Below are 23,779 nucleotides of genomic sequence, written 5' to 3' on the forward strand. Positions count from 1 at the left end.
GTTAAATTGTTATTAACTATGATGAAAATGTATTTCAAGACGGGTTTTGTTTGCGGTTTAATACCCAAAAGTGTTTATTGAAATCTATCGGATTTTCCTACTAAGAGTTAAGATCGTGTGGTGTGTCTTTCATCAGTCATGCTCTTGTTGTCTCCAAACAGTATGGTGGCCGAATATTTACCCTTTTAAACAAATTTATCGCAGAAAATGTCTTCACGGACCTAGAGGATATAGCCTGGCTAGGCTCTCGTCTTATATAGATGTTGTTTGGGCAAACTATTGGTGTTTGTTATGCCGACTTTAGATTCCTTTGAGTTGTCACGCCTTTTATAAAGGAAAAATGCCAGTGTAGCAATAAAATATAATCGAAAGCTCTATAGGCCATAAAAATTGACACTAGTCTGATTCTAGTACATAAACACAATACATGTTGTTTTTGTAGTGTTGTAGTGATGCAGTCACCTTTCTAAGTGTGTCCTGGATTTACTTTCCGCTATATTTATGTACTCGTTTTTAAAAAGAGAAAATTTATGCGAATTCTTTTTTAAACGAGGAATTTGCTCGGATTCGATTTACTGAATATACTATGTAATATTATAGGGTCAAAATTTGACCGTCAAATATAGTCCGATCGGTGTAAAACTTGGAGATTTGTTATTAATTTTAAAAAAAATTTTATCCAACCCTGTATAATTTCTTCCACAACTTTTGGTCTGTTTCGTTATTATAAACAACAGGTCTGTTCGCGAACACAATAATTTGTAACAATTTGTAACAATTTGCAACAATTATTACTGGATCCCGTTCGCGTACTTTTGAAAACTTGCAACGATAGAATAAGTGAGCGATAAAAATTACAGTTCGTTGATAGAGAATTTTCTGATTTTACTGGATATTTTTTTCTCAGTAAAAATTTTGTAAACAAACATATATTTTTTAAACTATGATTGAAAATTTAAATAAAAGAAAAAAGTAGGAAAATAACACAAATGTGTCAAATTGTTATAAATATAAATTATTAATTAAAAACATCCAGTTTATTTTGCTCATATTTATTTAAATAGATAAAAATTTAATTTCATTTGAGTTTTCATTTGTTTATGTATTTTCCACCTGTTTATAATTGAAAATTTCATAAATAGTATACAATAAGCGATTTTCATTAATTTTTAAAATATTAAAAACCAAAAAAAAATCCTAACATATAATTTTACAGTAATAATACATTAAGAACTTAGCCGGCATACAGTCGATTTTAAGCCGTCGCCGTTAATATTTGTCCGCGCAGAGCTCTGGCAACTTGCCTTCTATTGAAGAAATTGTAAACAAAAACAAACAAATTTGAGAATACAGCGTCTAGTTGGGAATCGGTCAAAACTATAATTTTTTTGTAGAAAACATCTTCGAAATGTCAAGTAATTTTCGTTACTCAGTTGTCAAAACTATAAGACCATATGTAAAATATTTTCCTCAACTAACAAAACCCGTGATGAGGGTCCTTATTCAGGTGTCGGTCCATTATATTGAAAGCAGCAAATGTTCACCGGAAGTTCTGGATTTAGCATTAAATAAACTTACTCATGCTGGACATAACATTCCCGACAATTTCTGCGAACTTTTCGCTGCTGTTTTACAAATAATGCAAATATTTTTACGCACCCCTAAGGGCACTGTCAAGCCGGAAGAATTAAGAGATTGTTTAAAGGAGGATCTAAGGTGATTCACTAACAATTAATTGATAAAAAAAATTATTAAAATGACGATATTCTATAGATTTAGCGACGATTGCATAGATGACTTAACAAAAGTTTTACACAATCATCGTTTTTCACTTACAAAAAATTTTGTTGAAGCAAAAATGATACGTTCCTGTGCCAAAAACTTGCAATGGCGTATCAATATATCATTACATCAGAGGTATACTAAAAAAGTTATGTAGTATTGATATAAATATTCATACTTATTTATCTATTTCCTTCTTATATTAACCCATCCTGTGAAGACTGTCGCGTGGTCCATCTGCTGTCACACCAACAATAATTTTGCACTTTCAGTTATCAGATGGGCGCTATCGTACTCTTGAACTACCGTTATCAATGTTTCATCGTTTACGTTACAATGTGGCCGTTTTACTTAGTGAAATCCAGGCTCTAGAACAGCGTGCAGTAATGAAAAAATTCTAAGAATGTTTCATGGAAAGCTTTATTAAGATTACTTACATAATTTTATAAGTGTCTCATACAGAAAGATATACACATATATGTAGTTGTAATGCTGTTATAGTATCATATCGTTACCAAAAATATAAATAGCTCTAATTAATACTAATAATTTTGTAGGAATTACGATATATATTTTCGCTACAATATTTTCGGCTTCTAATGTGGTATTCTTGAACGTTAATAAGAGCTTTGCATAATTACAATTAAAACGATATATTAAATATATTCCTATAAGTATCAAGTTATTTAAGATGTACAATGTTATAAATACTACAGAGTGGATGTTTTTCTTAGAAATGATTAAAAGCGATTAAAATATATAACTTATGTATATAAGTTTGTCATTCCGTTTATAATTTCTATAAAATAATTTAAGTATTTTTTGAATTTTCAATCTAGAAATATGAAATGTAGAGCCCAAGTAAGTCCGACCCAGGACTTTTTGGTATTTTTTTTATTTGTTCTTTAATAGGTACTTTATGAATTTTCTATAATATTGAACCTAAAAACATTAAATTGAGCATGTAGGACCCGGAATAAGAAAGAACATATGCAAGGGGGCTTTTTCCTTCTTCAAAGGGTACTTTTTAAATTTTTTATAATATTGAAATACAAAAAAGATTCGTCACGTACATTTGTTATACTATACACTCAATAACAAAATAGTGTAATTTCAATTTTCCATAAATTACTTTTTTAATGCAAAAAGTGAAAAATGTATTATATTATGTAATGTAAACTTAAAAAAATATTTTTATGAAATTTTTCATACACAGAAAAAATAATATTTACATACATTTTGTTATAAATCGTATGAATCAAACATGACTTTTGCCTGAACCATTTTCATTCAGAATATTAAAAGTTTATAAATGTATGAATTTGTACATGAAAGATTTTTTTTACTCATTTCTTTTTATAAAAAATTTCAATAAGTTTCCGTTACCTTTTAGTATCTTAATTTTTTAGAAAATAACATATTAGCGAATTATTATGACAAATGCAAGTTACGCGCAATCTAAAAATCATAAAGAAATAAAAAAAAAATTCCAAAGAAAATTTCAAAAATTTTTTAACAAATAGAAAAATATAAAAAAATGTTTAATATTTTAAGTCAAGGCTTCTAAATTATGTTTAAAAACATAAAATTAAAAAATACATACTATTTAGGAACTTATTCTTAAATATTATTAACCTTAGTCAATGAAAGCTGTTCATAATATTTATGCTGAAATTTTGTTCTGTGTATTGAAAAGATCAATAGTTTGAGTCGAATTATCTAAATCGCATTTTATATTTAGCACTAAAAAAAATTTGTATCATATGTATTTTCGAATGCGATTTATAGAAGCGAAATACTGAAATTACATTAGTAATTAATATAGACAAATATTAGAACAAATAAGTAGTTATGTTTGTAACTTAAACTAAAACATTAATGTATGGACAATTGTGAAAATTAATGACAAAAATTAAAAAAAAAAATATATATATATATATATATATACATATACACTTCTACTTTGAAATAAATAATTAATATTTTGTGATTTAAATGCTATACGAAAAATAGTTCTTAAGCAAAAGCAAAAGCTTCCAAGGTAACTAAAAAGTTGTATGTAGTTTAGGTATGCAGTTTTATTCAATAATTTATTTGTTTTATTATGTTTTCTAGGTCTGATTTGTAAAGATTTTTACACGTAAATAAGGGGTTTTATTATTTTTTCAATGCAATTTTTTATTAAAAAAACGAGAATTTTTATATATAATTAGTTGTTCAAATAGTGATTATCGCCATCTAGTTCTCTTAAACGATGTGCTGCTTGTTCTGCTGTTAAATCTCTTTGAGATTGACACAGTAATTCAAAACCCACCATAAATTTTCTTACAGTTGCAGATCGTAACAGAGGTGGATAATAAATGGCATGCAAAGTCCAATGGCTATCATCGTCTGTAGACATATCACCAGAGGGTGCACCATGAAAACCCATCGAATAGGGAAATGAACACTTGAATAAATTATCGTATTTAGTTGTTAACTGTTTCATAACTTTGGCCAGATTTTTTTGCTGCTGTTCGGTAAGATCATTAATGCGTTTATTATTATTACGCGATATAATCATTGTTTCAAAAGGCCATGCAGCCCAATAGGGAACAACAACGATCCAATCTGGATTTAGAATTACAATTCTATCTTTTCGATCTATTTCTCTGACAACATAATCATCCAACAATGGTCTCTTATACTGTCTATAGTACTTCTGCAAATTTTCATTTTTAATAGCTGGATCGGAAGGCAAAAATGAGCAAGCCCATATTTGACAGTGCGGATGTGGATTCGAACAACCCATAGCAGACCCTTTGTTTTCAAATATCTGCACCCATGTATATTTCTGACTCAATTCATTGTATTGATTAATCCATTCATTAATGACATTTTCAATTGATGAAAGCGTCATTAGAGGAAGAGTAAGATTAGATTTAGGATGGAAACACATTACCCTGCAAGTACCTCTAGCAGCAGCGGATTGAAAAAGAGGATTATCACTCTCTGGTGGTGACGGTATATCTTCCAGTAATGCCGGAAAATCATTAGTGAACACAAAAGTTCCTTCATAAGCAGGATTTACCTAAAAGTGTCGAAAGATAATCTTACGTTGTAAAAGATCAAGTAATCTGATAATATATATTGATATTACTTACGACACCATTAGGTCTTGTAACACCCGGACAGAGCGGATTAGTTGGGTCGAATTCCAACAAATCATTTTTTTGAGGCGACTCTTGTTGTCCTGACCAGGGCCTTAACATTCGGTGGGGACACACAAGTACCCACTGTCCTGTCAAAGGGTTCAATCGTCTATGTTGATGTTCTTAAATATTGAAACTTGGTTAGATGTTATTTGTATGCATAACTCGTAAATACTTACCCGTTGGAATAAAATCCATATCTCTTTTCTCAACGATACTGCTCTATGTATTAAGTGAACGTTTTTAAAGCACATTTGATTTTATAGATGACATTCTATAATCATCAACTAATATAGTGCAAATTGTTTACCATTTAATACCCATCACAATAATTCAGAATTTAAGTGTTTGTGCATTTTATCAATTTGTTTTTCTTATCAACTATATTGTTGTGAGGTTTGCAAATATCTTCAACGACCGAATATCAGTTACTTTTTCAAAAAATATTGTCTGACCGAATAATTGGGTTCGGTTAACGAGGTAAAAGCGTACACTAGAGGTGTCCAAAAAATATCGATTTTCCTTGAATTGGTCGTATTTTAAGAAAAGCCTCTAAGGGCGGGGTTTTCTGATAAAGATAATCTTCATTCTTTGGTTAAACCTAGTTTAATATATGATTTGTGTTTTTTTGTAATCAGTAAAGTTGGCCAATTAAACCTAAGTTGTAAGTGAGAACACACAATCAACAAAAACGATCAAATAATGAATTCGGAAGAAGAAAAACTTGATATTTTAATAAAAGGCCCAAGCCGCTTGTGTTGCTTGACAAACATACGTTATTCATTCCAATATACACTACACAAACACCGATTTTTTTCACGTTTTTACAAACAAACAGTTTGACAAAAATTCAATACGTTTGTGTAAAAATCAAAATTTTCTTATTGTACTACACAACAGGCTTGCATGCATGTAGTATGTTGGACAAGCCGCTTGTGTAGTCTACTCGGTCCTTAAATAGTAATTTTCTGATTTCTTTTATCGATATTATAATTGTTTTAAATTTTTATCTAGATATATTCTACATTTTACCAAAGTGATATTTGCAAAAAACAGCTGTTCATTGTTTATGTTTTTGACTGATAAGTTGGCAATACTAACAAAGTTAACTGATCTTAGATCCAAAACTGAAAAATACAATAATCGGTTAAAGTCAACCTAAATTTGTTCCGAGTTTAATTTAACAGCAATTTAAGCCTAGTTTAACTGAAACCCGCCATAATAACGGTCTATAGAGTTGGCGAACAAATGCTAATTAATAATCAGATTAGTTAATCTACAAATAATTTGATTCTGATGTTAATCCCCTTTGATGTTTTTAGCACAATACTCGCGGTGTTGCCGTACAAAACAACAGAAAAACGTTACTGTTTTTTATCAAAACAATTCTCCAATTCACAATCTGTGTTGTACGGCTGTATCGCAGTATGTCGTAATTTTTTAATATTGATTTGCATTTGTTTCAAAAAATTTTATATGAAATAATTTTATTACATATAAATCAATCAATATTATAGAAAAAGTACCAAAAAGTTCACTATTTTTGGTTCTCACCTAATTCTGACTCTACATAATTAATTTCATGTTTCTGGGTTCATTATTATAAAAAACTCAAAAAGTATCACCTAATTCCGAATCTACATACTTAATTTCATGTTCCTAGGTTCAATATTATAGAAAATTCAAAAAGTACCTTTTGAAAAACGAAAAAGTACCAAAAAGTTCCCTTTTATGGGTTCTCACCTTATTCAGACACTACATAATTAATTTCATATTTCTAGGTTAAATATTATAGAAAATCCAAAAAGTACCTTTTGGAAAACGAAAAAGTACCAAAAAATTCCCTTTTATGGTTTCTAACTTAAGCCAGGCACCACGTACTTAATTTCATGTTTCTAGCCAATAACAACACACTAGTGCTGCTCTGCCTCTGCTACTCTTGCTCTGCTGCTCACGCTCTTGCTTTTATAAGCAAGAGTACAATAACAAAATTTACCGTATGATTGCGTATTTTGTTTTTGTTTTTTGCAATTTCTGTTTGAGCATGAATAAAAAAACTCAATTTTTGATGAAATTTTCAGAGGTTGTCTCGGATTTTTGCTCATATTTCCGTTATTTATGGACCGATTTTGGTGATTTTAACAGAATTATTGAAGATTCGGATCTCGCCGATATCTGTGGTCCTCTAAAAACTGATTTCAACAAACATACAGACAGACGGACGGACATGGCTTAATCGACTCCGCTATCTATAAGGATCCAGAATATATATAGGGTCGGAAAATTATATTATAGAAATTACAAACGGAATGACAAACTTATATAAGGTTATAAAAATATATTGCGAAATCCCTGTACTAATCGATAAATCAATCATTTAAATGCTTATTTTTCGTAAGAACTGTATCAATTATTTGTATTAAATGTTTACGTTTTTGCTTATCTTGCTCAAGTTGGGTGCAAACAAAATACTAAAAACAACTTCCATACTCAAAACCACTTTTAAGGATTAATTTTAATTCAATTCCTAATCCTTCACCTAAAGATTGGCCCTAAAACTAACTGGTTTAATATTTTTATCCAATTGAATAACAGAAACCCGTACCGAACATCTTTTAAAAAGTTTACATTCGGGAAAATTATATGAAATTTTTTATTTATTCGAAAACAATGCCACTCAAATAACATTTTTTGGCTTTTCAAGAGCAATATTACCTTTCAGGGAAAATAATCTTACCAATAAGGCGTAAAACATTACTATCAATCTTATACATATAAAAGAGTTGTGTTACTTACTTAACATCCCAAACGGCCAAACCTAGATAATATTTTCGACAGTAGATGTGTTTAAGGTTATGTTGATCTACTAAGGAGAGAAGAGGAAAAACTTATAAAACAGGATTTTTTAAAAAATAAATTTAAATGCATCTGTATCTACTCTTAAAAAGAGATTAATAATTTTTTTTAAGTATCTTTTCAGTTTTCTCTGTGGTATATTGATTTAAGCACAAAGTCTTTTTTATTTTATTTATTTCATTTGCAATGTGTAATTCTTCTTGGCCAATTAATAAAACTTAATTCTCGAAAAAGTCTATTCTAGGGCGAGAAGGGAGGAAATTATACTTTTTGTTACTACTAAGTATCCCCAAGAAAATAATTTATCCCAATTTTTGTATTTTTTCGTTCTTCAAATTTCTATTTGATATTTGTGTATTTTTGTATGATCAGTAATATGAATCCAAAATACATTAATAAACCATACACGGCCATTGATTTAAGAACGAACTTTTTAGTACTCTGTTTAAATAGAACAGAAACAAGTCTTCTATAAGTTTTGTGTGTATTTAGATTTCCATTTACCTCGTTAATAAATACATGTACTGATTTCATCCGGCTTTCCAATCACACTGGGTTCGTGATTGTCAAAAATGGTAATTGCAAATGTCTGACTTTTTTATTTGTTGTAGTTTTATATGAACTCTCGGCTCTACAAGTATCTTAATACTAACTCTTCCTTACTTTCTTTCTGTTTAACATTTTTTGAACTTCTGAGTTGGTATCACCCCAGCAAAAAAAGAACATCCAAAGAAGCGAAAAAGAAGTAGAATTTACTCCATGGAAGTACTGAAAAATACCTGAAGAAGTGATGATTTTAACACAGGCTTGTCATAGGACGGATGTTCTTTTTACTTGATTCCAAATATACTACATATGAAGTCATTCTCAGGAAGTAATTTTTATTATTTTTTTTTTTAAGTTATTAGGAAGTGAAATTGTAGTATTATAGAATGCAACTAATTTCATTAACTAATTAACATAAATAAATGTAGCATTTATCAATCAACTCCAAAATTAAATAAGTTTAATTAAAAAAAAATTCAGTACAAAAAAATATACCTTCAATCTTAAACAAAATTGGATTATCTTCGCTTCTTCGGAAGTCAATAAACATCACTTCCACAGAAGGAAACAAATTCTCTTAGTGCTATTTTTGAAGTGGTGATAAATGTTATTCTTTTGGAAGTACTTCGTTTTAATTTTGCTGGGACATCAAAGATCTTCTCCTGATTTAAAAATTTTAAACTATTGCGGCAAAATTTGTAAAAAAACACATATGAATTAAAACTGTTTTCATCATTTGCTATTTGCTTTTGTATACAATTCAATATGTGCTCTCTTCAGTCTTTAGAAACTACAGCTTATCCCAATAGTAGTGGCTTCAAAAAACTCGATCGATCACGTCTATGGCTCCTTCATGATGTCTTTTATCTTATGTTTCCACAATATTTTTCACATTTATGGTACCATTATTTCAATATTCGGTTTTTAAGAGTCTGGTTCTAAAGTTTATTTAAGTTTTCAAAATTTCATACAATGTTTTTAATTAAAAAAAAAAAAAAACATCATAAACTGCTGTCCTCCAAATACTTTGGAAATTGTATACTTACATATATGTATATTAAAGAAAATATATATTTGCACTCCATTTCTGTGGTATGTACACATGTATATAGAACTTTTTAATGTAAATTTTACCGAAAAGTTTTTTTGTCGGTTTTTTTAATTTTAACAAACTAGGTTTGTACTCGATCTCGTGGTATGTATGTATGTATGTATGTATGTATGTATGTATGTATGTATAAATGTATGTAAGTAAAAATAAAAGTTTTTCTTTTTGTTCATTTATTTTTTTATTATTCAATAAATTCTTTATAATTAATCATTTTCTAGTATTATTATGATTATTTGGTTAATTTTATTTGTTTATATGCATTTGTTTTTTTAATGATTTCCTTTAATTTTTGTGAATTAATCAGTCGTTCTGTTTTTTATTATTTATATATCTGTTCATTTTTCTTTAATATAGAATTTTAAAAATATTTATTAATACGTAAATTGTTTTATTTATATTTATATTTATGAGATTTGTTTGATAAATTTTACAAAACAAACGAAGCCATTTGACAATCAATGTAATTCTACATAAAAGTATAAAAAATAAATACAACAACTTATAATCTATATGTCCATATACATATATGTATGTATACATATATGTATGTATGTATGTATGTATATACATATGTGCATTTATCTAAAGTACATTTTAATGGTATATAACACTTTATGCTTTCATTCTACTATAATTTAAATTTTCCAGTTTAACTAAAATTTTAACACAATTTTTCCGAAACATACATACATACATACATACATACATACATACATACATACATACATACATACATACATACATACATACATACATACATACATATAATGTATATAATAACGTTGTCGATATCTGAATTAAAAACCTGAAAAATTTAATTGTATTTGACTAATTTTCGAGGAAATAGTATGTTGTGAAATACCAAAAATCATTCTAGAATTCGTTATAAACAAGTTTGACTGTGTTAAATATACATATGTTTTATAATTTAAATCTGACTTAAACTTATAATTTCGATGAACGAAATTAAATAATCATCTTCATTGTCATATTTAAAAAATATAAATTTTCAAATAATCAAACAAATCGATAATCGACTGAAAAAATACTCACTTTAAAATGAAATGGAAAAATCGATTCTTTGTTTGTATGTGACTATGTATGTATATGTATTATTTTCAATAGAATAATTAAATAATAAATATGTACTTATATATGTATATGGTGAAAGGTTAACATCATGTAAAGTCAATCTAAAGATGATTAGCATCATTATTTGTTGTATTAATCACCTTTAATTGCCGATATGCTGAATGATTTCGTTATTAGTAAAATTCATAAGCCCTACATATACAATATGAGATGGTTGTTTACAAAAACGCAAAGTCGATAGAGTTTTTGTAAAAAGTTGTGAGAGAGTTGTACGAATAAATGAAAAAAGTTTTGAAGTTGTCAAAATTTGTTGATAAAATAATGGTTGGTTGTTGTGTGTATGCCTTACATAAAGCTCCTTGGGAACACATTAAATTCGCTGTCTCAAATTTTAAGTTTTTTGATTGTGCCAGTAAAAAAATCTCTCACCTCATATGCAAATACCCTATACAAGTAATGAGAAAACAATGATTTAGTTTTCATAAAACATAAAATGTATTTATGCTGATTTCATCGCGAAATAAGTCTTTTAAGTGGACATTTTAGTTATATGTATTTTGAAGGGGCCTTGTAAAGGTAATAGGGTAAAATGAGGCCCTATCATTGCAGATTCGAGTTTGAGTTGTATGGGTGCTAGTTAAAATAATGGACCGATGTTAACCATTTTCAATAAGCTCTAGCACAATAGAAGTACATGTGCCAAATTTCGTTTAACTATCTTTAAAACTGATGTCAAGCCAGTTGGTATACTTTAAGATGGGTATAGAATCCTCCTTAGACCTGGTTCACACTAGGAAACTCTTTTGGGAAACTTTTGATTTTTGTGTGTGAGAGAAAGAGATGGTTGATATTTCTTTCTTTTTCTTTCACACACAAAAATCAAAAGTTTCCCAAAAAAGTTTCCTAGTGTGAACCAGGTCTTACTGAAGTGTTTAAGTGTTATATAAAATTTGAATTTGAGAGAGACAATCTGATGTGTGCCCATGTCGGCAAATCATTATAACTGAGTTTGACTATAGAAATATATATGTCTGTGGTGTATTTATGTATGTATGTATGTATGTATGTATGTATGTATGTATGTATGTGAATGTTTGTTGTTGTGTAAAATTATTTGTTATAAGCCTTAAAATATTAAAGATTTATAAATTTTTACTTTGTGTATATATAATTTTTATTAAATTACGAGATCATTTCGAATACATTTTTTAATTATTCTAAATTCTTATGTCTTTTACATAGTACAGCTTAGCGTGTTTGTTGTTTTGTTTATGTTTTTAATAATATTTAGATTTTGCAAAAATAAATGGTGGGTTTTATTCTTAAATCTTTTGCTTTTTCGATTATAAAGGGGATAAGAATATCATCTATCAATAAATTTTTTTATTTTTTTATTGATGTTATTTAAGAAAAAAAAACGGATCGGTTTAGTTTTATTTTGTAACAATGCCTTTTATTTTTAATAACCAAAAAGAAATACATTAAAAAATTTATCATTAAATGCAAAAAGTTCCTTGTGCAGCTTAACATTGTTAATTTAAAATTATCTATATTTGGGCGAAAATAAAAGCAACCAAATGTATTTGCATATTTACATGTTTTTCATATTTTAAAAAAAAATTATTAAATGTGCATTAGAAAAGGAAACACTAGAAAGGAAATACATAATATGTATTTAGTATTTTTAAGTAAACATATGTTCGATTGTTTTGTTAATAATTTAATTGTTCATTGTTTTTTTTTTTAAATAAATGTTGATTGATATGTTCAAGTTTTTATTTATTCCATTTAGTCTATTCAAGACATACATTGTCGAAATGTATGCAAAACATCAACTCATGTCGTAAAAAAAGTAAAAAATAATTAATATTCATTTTAGTATGTATTATAATAATTATGCACAAATAAATAATAAAATATATATAAAATTGAGATTTGCCTTTCAAAAGTGTTAATTTTTGCATAAATTGTTTGCATTGAATTTTATTGCACTTGGCAGAAATGAATAATAAAATGCGAATGGAAATGGATACATTTATTATATGTACCTATGTATATATGCATGGACATAAGCTTGTAAAATTAAAAAAAAAAATTATATATGTATATATAAATATATTATGTAAATGAGTATATGAATGAAATTATAATCTTCAATCTGTGCAGTTTTTCATCTGTTCTCATCATTTCATAATGTGAATTCAAAAAAAGTTTTTAAAAAATTTAAGCAAAAGCACTTTGAGCTGCACGTTTTTAATATATTTTGTTTATCTTTTTTTTCTTATTATTTTTATTTTATATTTTAATTTGTATAATATAAATGAAGCTTCGAAATAATTGTTTGTTTTTGTATGAACTATTAATAAATTGAATCCCTCTTAAGGTTTTAATTTTATAATATTTATTTTTTGTTTTATTCAGATTAAAAAAAGATAATAACTTTTAAATAGTTTTAGGATATTTGTATAGATCTTACTAGGTTTTTGACTCATTTATTTATTCTTTCGAAATGTAATTTGTATTTTTAAATATTATTTTATTACAATTATTATATGTATGTATAAACAATTACAGCACCTTATGTTAATAAATTAAAAAATTAAAGAAAACGTTTAAGTTGAGATTTATTTCTATTTAAATAGTGGGGATCATGTTTATTTGTATGTAAGTTTGTGTATTTTGTTTTTGTTTGTGTGTAGGTATCTGTGTAATGGTGTTGTTTCTAACATACATACTAATACATGTATTTATTTAGAGACACTTTTTCGATTATATCATAGTTTTTAGAAAACCACTTCTTTTGCTAACAAACAACAATTAACAATTAGCAAATATTATTTTAATTTCAAATAATGTCTATGTATTAGAATATTAAATTGTTCGGGTTTTTGTCTTATTGCTAATTTTGAAATGCCGAATAAACCAAATAATTTCTATCCACTAATCAATCAAAATTACTAGAGTTTCTTAAACTGAAATTTGATTATATATGTGAATATGTATATCAAATATGGAAAAGTTGTATTGGAATATGAAACAAAATCGGTGAAACGAAAAAATCATTTTTAATTCGAAATTGGATTTTTGCCAAATAAGTAGATGTAAGTATGTATGTATATATATATATACATACATATACGTGACACTTGTGTCAGAAAGCGTTGGCAGGAATAGTTAATATTTACATGTACTTGCATGTATGTATGAACACTTTTTTATTAACTAACAGTTTCTATTCAATTCAATTAAAAATTTTTAAGAAAATGAAAATTTAGCATGTATTTTGTTATTGTAACAAATGTAAAACACATTTAATTATTTGACTCAACTTGGAACTTCGTGTTATAGAATTTTAGATAAGACTTTTACTTTAATTTTTCTAACATTTTTCAAATGATAGTTAATATAATTTACATTTCTCTTTTCAATTAAATATTTACTTCTATTGTCTTATACATTATTCAGAGGTTTTTACTGTTCTATTCCAATTTTCATTATTATTGTTATTATTTTCTTTCTTTCTTTTAAATTATATTTGTTGTTTTCTTAAAGCATTTTGTTAATTATTCATATAGTTTTTTCTCATATACATGTTACATCTAACTAGTTAATCTTTATCTACAATCGATTATATTAATTTCAATTATAATATTAATATTTATTGTAATAATAATAATAGTAATAATTATAATTTTAATAATATACATACATACAATATACCAATTGTTAATTAGTAGGTATTCTTAAATTACTATGGCACAATATCTTAATTTTTAGGTTCTATCATTATTTAACATTCACTTGGTTTTTTCTATTTAGATCTTGTAAAACACACCCACAACTATTCACAACAGCATCCATCCACCACGCCATACGTGGATCTAACACATCATGTGCGGTGGAGTGGTTGTTGAATCGTTCCTTTTTCAATCTTTATTAGAATAATATTTGTATTATTGTTTATTATTTAGACTAGTAAGTACATACGTAATAAGGTGTATGGGGGAAAGATAATATTAAGTTTTTTAGTTGTTAATAATATTTAGTGCCTAAAAGCTAGCTAAAGTAAGTATTTTTATTTATTAATTTATTATTTTTTTATTATTTGTGTAATGCTTGATTTTGTAGTAAAACTGAAAGTGTGTATGTATTTTATTTATGTATGTATGTATACATACATATACATAAATATGTGTATGAGTGAACATTTGTTTGATTGTAATGACACAGAAAATAAAATCACTGAGAAAAAGTTAAGAAATCAATATAACTCATACGTTTTTAAAGAATTTCATAATTCTATAGTTGTTTGAAATTTCTATTAAACATCTACATCAAATCGAAAGAAATACACCTAGACCTATATCGGACCTGTTGTGCGCATCTTAACCAGTGCCTCAGGTGAGAATCGAACACACCACCTTCGGTATACCAGACTAGAATACGAACCACTAACCTACCGGAAACTGACTTCAAATGCATATATTCAGAAGTTTTTCTTTGAACAAAATCAGTAATTTAATTTGCAGATATGCGGGAAAGAACTTGTATTATTAAACACCAATACATCTTGTCAACGTTTTCAAAATGTTAAGTTTATTTCAAAGATATCTTATTTTATTCTTGAAATACTAATCAATAAAAAATCAGTTTTTGAAAAAAATACATATTCGTGATGAAATAAACATTTTAATTTTTGAGTGAATTAACTTCTTTTTTACATTTCCCAGTGAGTTATAATAACACTAGACAACACTGAAAATGTCTTAAATTAAAATAGCTTATTTTTATGTAATGAAAATTTCCGGTTAGCTGTTGGTTTTAAAATTATCTATCATTAGAGTATAATCATATTGAAAGTTATTACACGATATTTAGAATGTGTTGCAGCAAAGTTAAATAACGGACTTTTTTTATTGTTATAACATTAATTTAAGGTAAGCGAGTTTGATTTCTTTTATCCAACATATAACATTGACCGAATTATTAAATGACAATTGGAAATTCGTTAAGAATTTCTTCATACATTATGATACATAATGTATGAATATCATCATAATACATAATGATGTATCATCATAAGTTATTAATGATTTGCAGACAAACTTTTTGACACAAAAACAAAAGAATAGTGAAAACTTACGACATGAATATTTTGAATTCATGAGTATGTAAAAATAACAAACAAAACATGAATAAACGAAATATTTCGTTGCGTTTATAACGAATTTCCAATTTTAACCGAAAAATAATATTATTAGATTGTGTTGGTAGTACTTTATTGAAAAATTCAAATGAATTTATACCAAAGTATTGTTATAACGATAAAACAAAAAAACAGCTAAATTTTCAACTTCTTTGCAAGGAAATCTAGTTATACTGTAATAAATGTCATCACGATTATAGTGTTTAGAAAGATAATTTTGCGCAGATTTGTATGTTGTTAAAAAAATACTTTGGAATTTAGTACCAGTTCTGCAAAATTTAATGAAAACTTCAAAAAAGTGGCCTAAACAATGTCTGTACATAAATCGCAATATCTCAAAAACTACTAGAGCTAATAATGATTTCTGAACTCAGCTGGTGAAAATACATTGGAATTAGCTATTATTATTATTTTGTTGACTTGTGTAATTTATTGCAGTGTATGTGTAAAAAAAAATATGAAAACTGAAAAATATTTGGTTTTATAAAATATCTCAGCCACCAATTTCATTATTATTAAAAATTTAAATAAATTGTAAATAAAAGACAACAATTATGAATGAAAAATTTGATCGCTGAAATATTTTATACTTATTATCATTTTCATTGCATCTTAATGAGTTATTTGTACATTAACTGATGTTATTCTTATTTTATGTTTTTATCATTTTCTAAGTGTTTGCTTTCTTCATTATATTGGATTATTGATTTTTCTTTTTGGTTGGATTTTTTAATAATATTCTATAATAAGTATAATAATTATCTATTGCACTAAGTATAACCCGCCCAATATAACGATAGTGATTAACAATAGTTTTAGGTTTTTAGTTTAATTTTGTTATGCACAGTTTTTTATTGCTAATTTGACGTTTGGTTCATTCGCGAAATATATATTTCAATATTCGGTCATTTAGACGTACCACTCTTTAACATCTTTTGAATCGCGTTTTTTCGTTTTCACCAAACCCGGACGGTCCTCACCTTCACTATGGTCGGTTGAGTCATGGTATACGCGTTCAACTCTCATCGGCGCCGATCTGTTGCACATGTCGGTGTTGCCATTGTTTCGCATTGCAATGCCCGAGTGCGAACGAGAACGTGTATCTTGGGTTTGATGGTGATTATTTGTTTGTTGCCTTTGTTGGTGATATGAACCGTTGGTGCTAGTATTTCCCAACAAAGACGCATTCGGGTTGTGAGTACCGTAAATGGTTTTCTCACCGGATGTTTTGTAATTACGATCACCATTCGATTTCAGCCATAGCACCAGCAATATAACTAGAATAACTGCAATTAATATGCCTGCAACAATACCGATGATCATAGCGGTTCGTTCTTCCTCGATTGAGTTTATGCGGCCACCCTTTCCCTTTGGGCGATAATTATTATTGCTGTATGGTGGAGGTGGTTGTGGTAGTGGGTAGTAAGGTAGGCCGGGTTCAGGTTCGTGAATGGGCGGGGGAGGTGGTGGCCGTTCTTCTGGGATTTGTGGTGTATAAATAATATTTGATTTCTCCTCCTCTTCGTCATGCTTGAATACCTGAACGACATCGAATGTGGTTGTATCCCGTTCAGTTGTTGCCGTTCGTATTTCGGGCAATGGTGTTGCGACCGTTGTAGTTACTGTTGTGGTTGATATTGCTGTAGTTGGTGTAGTTATACGTTGTGTTGAGGATGTAATAATTGTCGTCGGTGCCGACGTTTGACTTGTAGTTAAAGTCGTACTTAAAGCAGTAGTTTGCTGTGGCGTTGTAGTATGTGAGGTTGTGGACGTTGAATGTTGCTGCTCAGTTGTTACATCCTGTCTACGCGCGTTGCTGTCCGTAGTTACTTCATTATGCGATTCTGAAATTCAATAAAATAGTTTTACAATTCATATTTATGTTTGTATATTTACTTTAATGCTTATCTATAAAATTATAAGTTCCCTCACTAACTTAAAGATGGTACTTTTATTAAGTATTATTTAAATTGTGTGAAAAATACAACCTTGTTTTACAATAAAACACTCTATCCTATAATTTTTATTATATTATTTGTATTCCATCAAAAAAAAATGGTAATTCAATGAAACTGACTTATATTCACAAATATTTTCTTTTCTGGGGAGTTATTTGAAATAACTTGTACATATTTGAATTTAAAACACTTTGACTCAAACCTTTCGATAATTGGATATTTTAACTGTTTTTAAAGTTCTACATCCTCAATACTTTTTAAGGTTTCTTTTTCGAAAAGAAACATATGAGTTATGATAAATTTGTTTACCATCACCCAGAGAGTTATATGGAGGTAAAGTCGAGAGTACGATTTTTTTTTTAAATTTCACATTTTTTATCAAGAACTCGATGTACAGTCGTTTAAGATATGTCGCGATGATGTGCCCGAAATGGAATGGATTTTTAAAGTTTTGCGAGAGTCTTTGAGAATAAACCTTTTTTTTCTAATCATGTGTAAGTGAAAAAATATCTTACTCTAAATATGTGTTAGTAACAATAATGTCTATTTATTAGTGCATTCTAAACACACAGAGTATTTATTGAAATATGTTTGAATTTTCAATACCAACAATTGAAACTCAAACTTTTTTGCAAATTAAATCCGACAACAACAAAGTATTTTATATAGCATTAATAATTCGTATTAACAACGCTAAAAAAGCAAAAGGAGGGCACAGAATATTAGACGAAAAAAAATATTTCTTGAACACAATCAAAATTAATAAATCCGTTTATATTTTTATTTATTTTATTAATTAATTCAACGATATGGACTTACGTATGTATATGCAAATGATAATGAATACATATAGTTTTAAATTTAAGGATATGTATGTACATAAATATGTATATAGCACAAATCTTAATATTAACTAATTATGTCGAAAATAAATACGAAAATGGAAAATAACAAATAATCGGTAATTTAGAGAAGCATCGGAAATGTTTAACTTTTATTTAATATTTAAATACATTTTTATTATTTTAAGGTACATATGTATTTACGCGCATTAATCAAATATTTGTTGTAATTATTATTTTTTAGTTATTGTAAATATGTGTATATTATTTTATATTTACTTAAGTCAAATACTTTGTAATTCTCTATCTAATCCGTTTGAAATAAATCAAGGAACTTTTACTTAATGCTTCAATAATCTTACATATCGTTGTAATAATAAACATAAATATATTATATTCACACTTGACATATAAACATACATACATGACATGTATACAATTCAAAAAGAAATCGGCTGTGAAAAAATCAGAAATTCTTCTTAAATAAAGAATATAGTTTTGACATTTGTTATAAAATCTTGCAAATGAGGGCGTTATTCATGATTTCTGATTTTTCCCAAGTTTTTCATTAGAGATGTCCCAAAAATATAGATTTTTTTTAATCGGTTTTATTTTGTCCATCAGTGTTAAAAACCAACCGTCGTTAAATTTAAGTCCAATCGATTATACAATTTATTTTCAAAACAAATATTCCAGAAAAATTAATATTTTCTATAAAAGACATTAATATTAACATAACACATTTTTTTTCGAAATCTGCACATTTAGAAAACGATAGTTATCTTTTGAAATTAATTATTTAAAATTAGCTTTAAAAATCTGGGCTATGGTAAAGCTTATTAAATAATACTGAAAGATATTTTAAAAAATCTAGTCTGATTCGTTGCAGAATAAAATATATTACAGAAATAGAAAGTTGATTGATTTTTTGATTTTCTTTGCTGTCACATAAAATAGTAGTACAGATGTTTACCCATTTGAAGAATGTTAAAAGTTTCTCGTCATGGGAAGTTGTAATCTCATTGGCCTCAAATTTTACACCAAATAGTTGTTGTTTTGAAAGTACGAAATATTACGTATCCAGAGTGAATCAGATCAAATTAGGACAGTCTAATGTATGTATGTATGTTATATGGATAGTTGTAGATACATTTGGTGGTGCTGTTCATTGTTTTGTTTGTTGTTTTTAACATTCACACGTTTTAAGAATGATCTTATATACTAGAGAGAACCAAAAAATTGTGATGCATTTGTCCAGCTCTGCATTAATTCTGTAGTTAGTAATACATATAAATACTACATGTACATATTTATAAATATGTTTGTATGTATGTATGTATGTACATACATATGCATGTATATGTTCTTCGGTATATTTTGGTGTTTAATGTGTATAAATATTATATTACAAGTGCTTTTTTATTTTAGTTTATATTTTGTTAATCAGTTCGGATTACTGAGCAGCCGGTGCAAAATCACAGTCAGTACTATGAAGCAGGATTTAATTTCTGAAAGAAACAAGTCCAACTGTAATGCTACATTTTTCTTTGATTTTTTTATTTAGCATTTTGTGGTTTTGTGTCCATGGCTGACATGAATGAATAACGATCTTATTTTAAATAATGCCATGATGGATGAAAAAGCATTTTGGGGATGTTTAAGCATAAAGGCATGTTGAAATAATTAATAGAAAAATTATACCCTTAAAGACAATTAATGCATAAAAGCAAACAAATTTAACATCCATTTACAACTTCCCAGAGCATTACACTTTGCATTCAATATTATTTACATGATTGGAATCACCAATTCTCATGATTGGGTTAAAAACAGCGTTTTTTTTTTCTTCTACTAGATGATACAGCACAACAAATTTGAAAATTAAAATGTTAATTATGCGCAAAACTTTAAATATATGTACATAATTATGTATTTGTCAATTTAATCCACTCTGAACAATTACGGTATCTACTAAATGTTTTTTAATTAAAACATACAGACTTTTCCTTTTAAATAAGAAAAACAAGATTCTTACTTATTCATTCGGCATTTAGTTAATGTGTCTATGTATATTTTTTATAAAAAAATATATATTTGTTTTACAAATTTAAACTTATAGCAGTAAAATTTTACATGATCTTTATATTATTTAATAATAGAAAAATCTATCTAGAAAAAGACGAGTTTGTTATTTAATTTCAAAATTATATATATTATTTTCAAAAAAAAAAAAAAAAAATGGAACGACTTTAATTCAAAAATCTACTTTTTTAATATAAATTCGTTTTCTATTTTTTTTTTTTTTTGAGTTTTGTATAAAAATATTTATCTGGACACTAACACTAAGTACAAAATGGAAATGGAAGTACAAAATGGAATAAACTCACGATAATGTTTCCTATTTAATTTTTTTAAACAGCTTCGACTATTAAGTACATACATACATATGTATCATTAAAAAAGAAACGTTTTCTGAAGATGTATTTATGTGTTTTAACAGTAAGTATGTATATTACATGCATATGTATGTACATTGAAAATATATTGTCCTAAAAATATATTGATTTTGTTTAGAATGATGTAAAATTTTAGCCAAATCACATAACAAGAAACCGTGCCAGCAATCGTTTGAAAACTGTATAATTGCTTAAACAACAGGACTTTTTTCAAATTTCTCGAAAATTTTAAATATTTTGAGCAAAATCAATTCGTTGCAATAAACTAATTTGTTTCCAAATGAAACATATACACCCTTATTTTATTGAAGTAGAATATATAGAACTCAGAATTACTTTTAAGATTAGAATTGAAACAGGAAGTATTAACAACTGAATTTAAATGATTTTGAATTTATTTGTGGATTTTATATTTTTTTGTTTACATCACACCTAAATGCAAAACAAAGTCCTTTTTTTCACTCAATTTTATACTTTATGCTGTTACTTTTATTCAACACAATTATAAAAATATCTTCATTTAATTACTTATTAATTACAACAAAAAAAAAACATAAAAATACAATACAAAAATGTCTACATATTGCTATTGTCAATTCCATGAAATCTTAGGAATTATAGTAAATTCTCATGTCAAAATATTTGTAAATTCTATCTCAACACTACAGCCTATAAAGGGATAGGAGGTTATTTAAATAAATTCTTTGTGATCGTGAGAAAGATGACATATAATGAAATGACTGCGACGAAATTCGATTGGATATGTTTTAATAATCAAATACTTACCAGAACCTTTGGCGGTACTTGTAGAAGTGAATTGTTCGGTTGTTTCGCCATAATCACCAGATCCATGAATGCAGTCTTCATCGTCGCAAGCTCGTTCAGTACCGTTTGTTTTATCAGTACTAACATTTTGGGTCATTGTTGTTTGTTTGGTAGGCGGTACATAAACTGGTGTAATTAGATCATCTCCGCTCGACTCAAATGGAGGAGTGCATTCGTCTTCGTCATCGCCACGACAACCAGAGCCAGCACCGGAAAATATTAAATCGTCTATTGCTCCAGGATAACCACTAGCGGGTGTCTGCTTAGATAAGAAACACAAAAAGAGAGAATAATAAGAAAATATAATGTGTAATTTTTATTAATTTAAGGACATTGTATCCTTAAAGATAGTGTTCTGTTGTAATTGTACAGTTATTATGTGCATATTTGTGTTCCTTTTGTATATATGTATATATGTATGTATGTATGTATGTATGTATGTATGTATGTATGTATGTATGTATGTATGTATGTATGTATGTATGTATATATATATATGTATGTATGTATGTATGGATGGATGTAGGATTTTGAGTTCACTTAGATCTTACTTATGGTTAACCACAAATGAGTCAGAGGTGACTCAAAAGCGAACCATTTTGCTTATAAAATACTATTCAGTTTTTCAATGTGAACGTGTCATTATTCACAAAAACACAGTATATCACAAAACACAGAAATTAGTATCAATTGCAGATTCAGAGTGGGGAAAACAAAGAAATTTTTTAAAAACATTTAAATCTTATTAGAAATATGAAAAAAATATCTTTAAAAATTAAATCAAGTATTATTGCCAAAATAAAAATGTTTATAACCAAATAACCAATTTCCTAATAAGACAAAATTATTTAAAACCACTGTGAAATATACATATAAATCGTTATATTTAACTTCCCCATGGATATGCATGGATGTAGACAATTTTAAGCATTTAATCATTAAATTAGATTCGTAAAATATGATGAAATGTAAAATACAGGAAAAATTCGAATACATTTGTGGACTTTAAAAAAAACTAAATGATTTTATGTGTATATCAATATTTTATGTTTTAAAAAGTCAGATATGAAACCTAAGGACTGCTTACATAATATAACAAATTATTTTATTTCGGACACAACAAATATTATAAAATTTGGTTTACTTTCATAGTATACCTAAATTCGAATACACTACTTATGAAAGTTTGTAAAATGAAAAAGTACTCATACGTCGTGGTTGTATTGCGGTATTTTTCGAAGTATGTAAATAGTACTGAATTATTCAATGCTTGATATATACTTGATATAATTGACTCAGCCGATTAATTTTTATTCTACGATCCAAAATTATATTTGTATGTATGTATGTATGTACGTGTTTAGGTAAGTGTAAATGCATGCAAAATTTTGTACTGAATATTAGAGTACTTCAGGAGTACTTTTATGTATGTATTTAGTAAGTAATGTGCTTAGTTTTGAAATATTAAGAGTGCATTATAAAATTGAAAAACAATAAAAAATATTGATGTTAATCCAAATAAGAGGAGGCATACGGGATACATTAAGTAAATATATTGGAAAAAAATCTTTTTAAAATTATAAAAAAAAAGAAAAATTTATAAAATAAATTGAAGTGCACAGTGCTGTATTAAATATACGATATAAATATATATATATATATATTATATATATATATATATATATATATATATATATATATATATATATATATATATATATATATATATATATATATATATATATATATATTATATATATATATATATATATATATATATATATAAATATATATATATATATATATATATATATATATATATATATATAAATATAATAAATGTACATTTACACATATTTATAAATAAATATAAAGTATATATGTACATATGTATGTAAAATATATTGGAAAAAA

The 23,779-nt window shown here is 27.0% G+C and overlaps 3 protein-coding genes across 12 annotated transcripts in view; 1 reads left to right on the forward strand and 2 right to left on the reverse strand.

The window, feature by feature from the left end:
- The first annotated feature begins 1,288 nt into the window (after positions 1–1,288).
- On the forward strand, positions 1,289–2,542 carry LOC111690884 (COMM domain-containing protein 5). Its single transcript, XM_023453472.2, has 3 exons — positions 1,289–1,716; positions 1,774–1,917; positions 2,003–2,542. Exons 1-3 carry the CDS (start codon positions 1,409–1,411, stop codon positions 2,181–2,183), a joined length of 633 nt encoding a protein of 210 aa, XP_023309240.2. The 5' UTR covers positions 1,289–1,408; the 3' UTR covers positions 2,184–2,542.
- Positions 2,543–3,939: 1,397 nt separating this feature from the next.
- On the reverse strand, positions 3,940–5,350 carry LOC111690883 (probable galactose-1-phosphate uridylyltransferase). The gene is made up of 3 exons (XM_023453471.2): positions 5,153–5,350; positions 4,926–5,095; positions 3,940–4,852 (listed from the first exon to the last, which is right to left on the reverse strand). Exons 1-3 carry the CDS (start codon positions 5,169–5,171, stop codon positions 3,992–3,994), a joined length of 1,050 nt encoding a protein of 349 aa, XP_023309239.2. The 5' UTR covers positions 5,172–5,350; the 3' UTR covers positions 3,940–3,991.
- Positions 5,351–9,799: 4,449 nt separating this feature from the next.
- Positions 9,800–23,779, reverse strand: part of LOC111690893 (neurexin-1) — a 30,006-nt gene continuing 16,026 nt past the window's right edge. For 5 of the 10 annotated variants that reach the window (XM_046949720.1, XM_046949723.1, XM_046949718.1 and 2 more), the window contains exons 15-16: positions 21,827–22,127; positions 9,800–17,628 (exon numbers count right to left, since the gene is read on the reverse strand). In XM_046949720.1, coding sequence (XP_046805676.1) covers positions 16,694–17,628; positions 21,827–22,127 — 1,236 coding nt within the window. In that variant the 3' untranslated portion in view covers positions 9,800–16,693. Of the gene's footprint in view, positions 17,629–19,338; positions 20,093–21,826; positions 22,128–23,779 lie in introns of those variants that run through there. The other 5 variants (XM_046949724.1, XM_046949726.1, XM_046949722.1 and 2 more) reach the window with 3 other exon arrangements.

The sequence above is a fragment of the Lucilia cuprina genome, chromosome 4, assembly GCF_022045245.1.
Source record: "Lucilia cuprina isolate Lc7/37 chromosome 4, ASM2204524v1, whole genome shotgun sequence".
In the NCBI taxonomy this organism is placed as follows: Eukaryota; Metazoa; Arthropoda; class Insecta; order Diptera; family Calliphoridae; genus Lucilia; species Lucilia cuprina.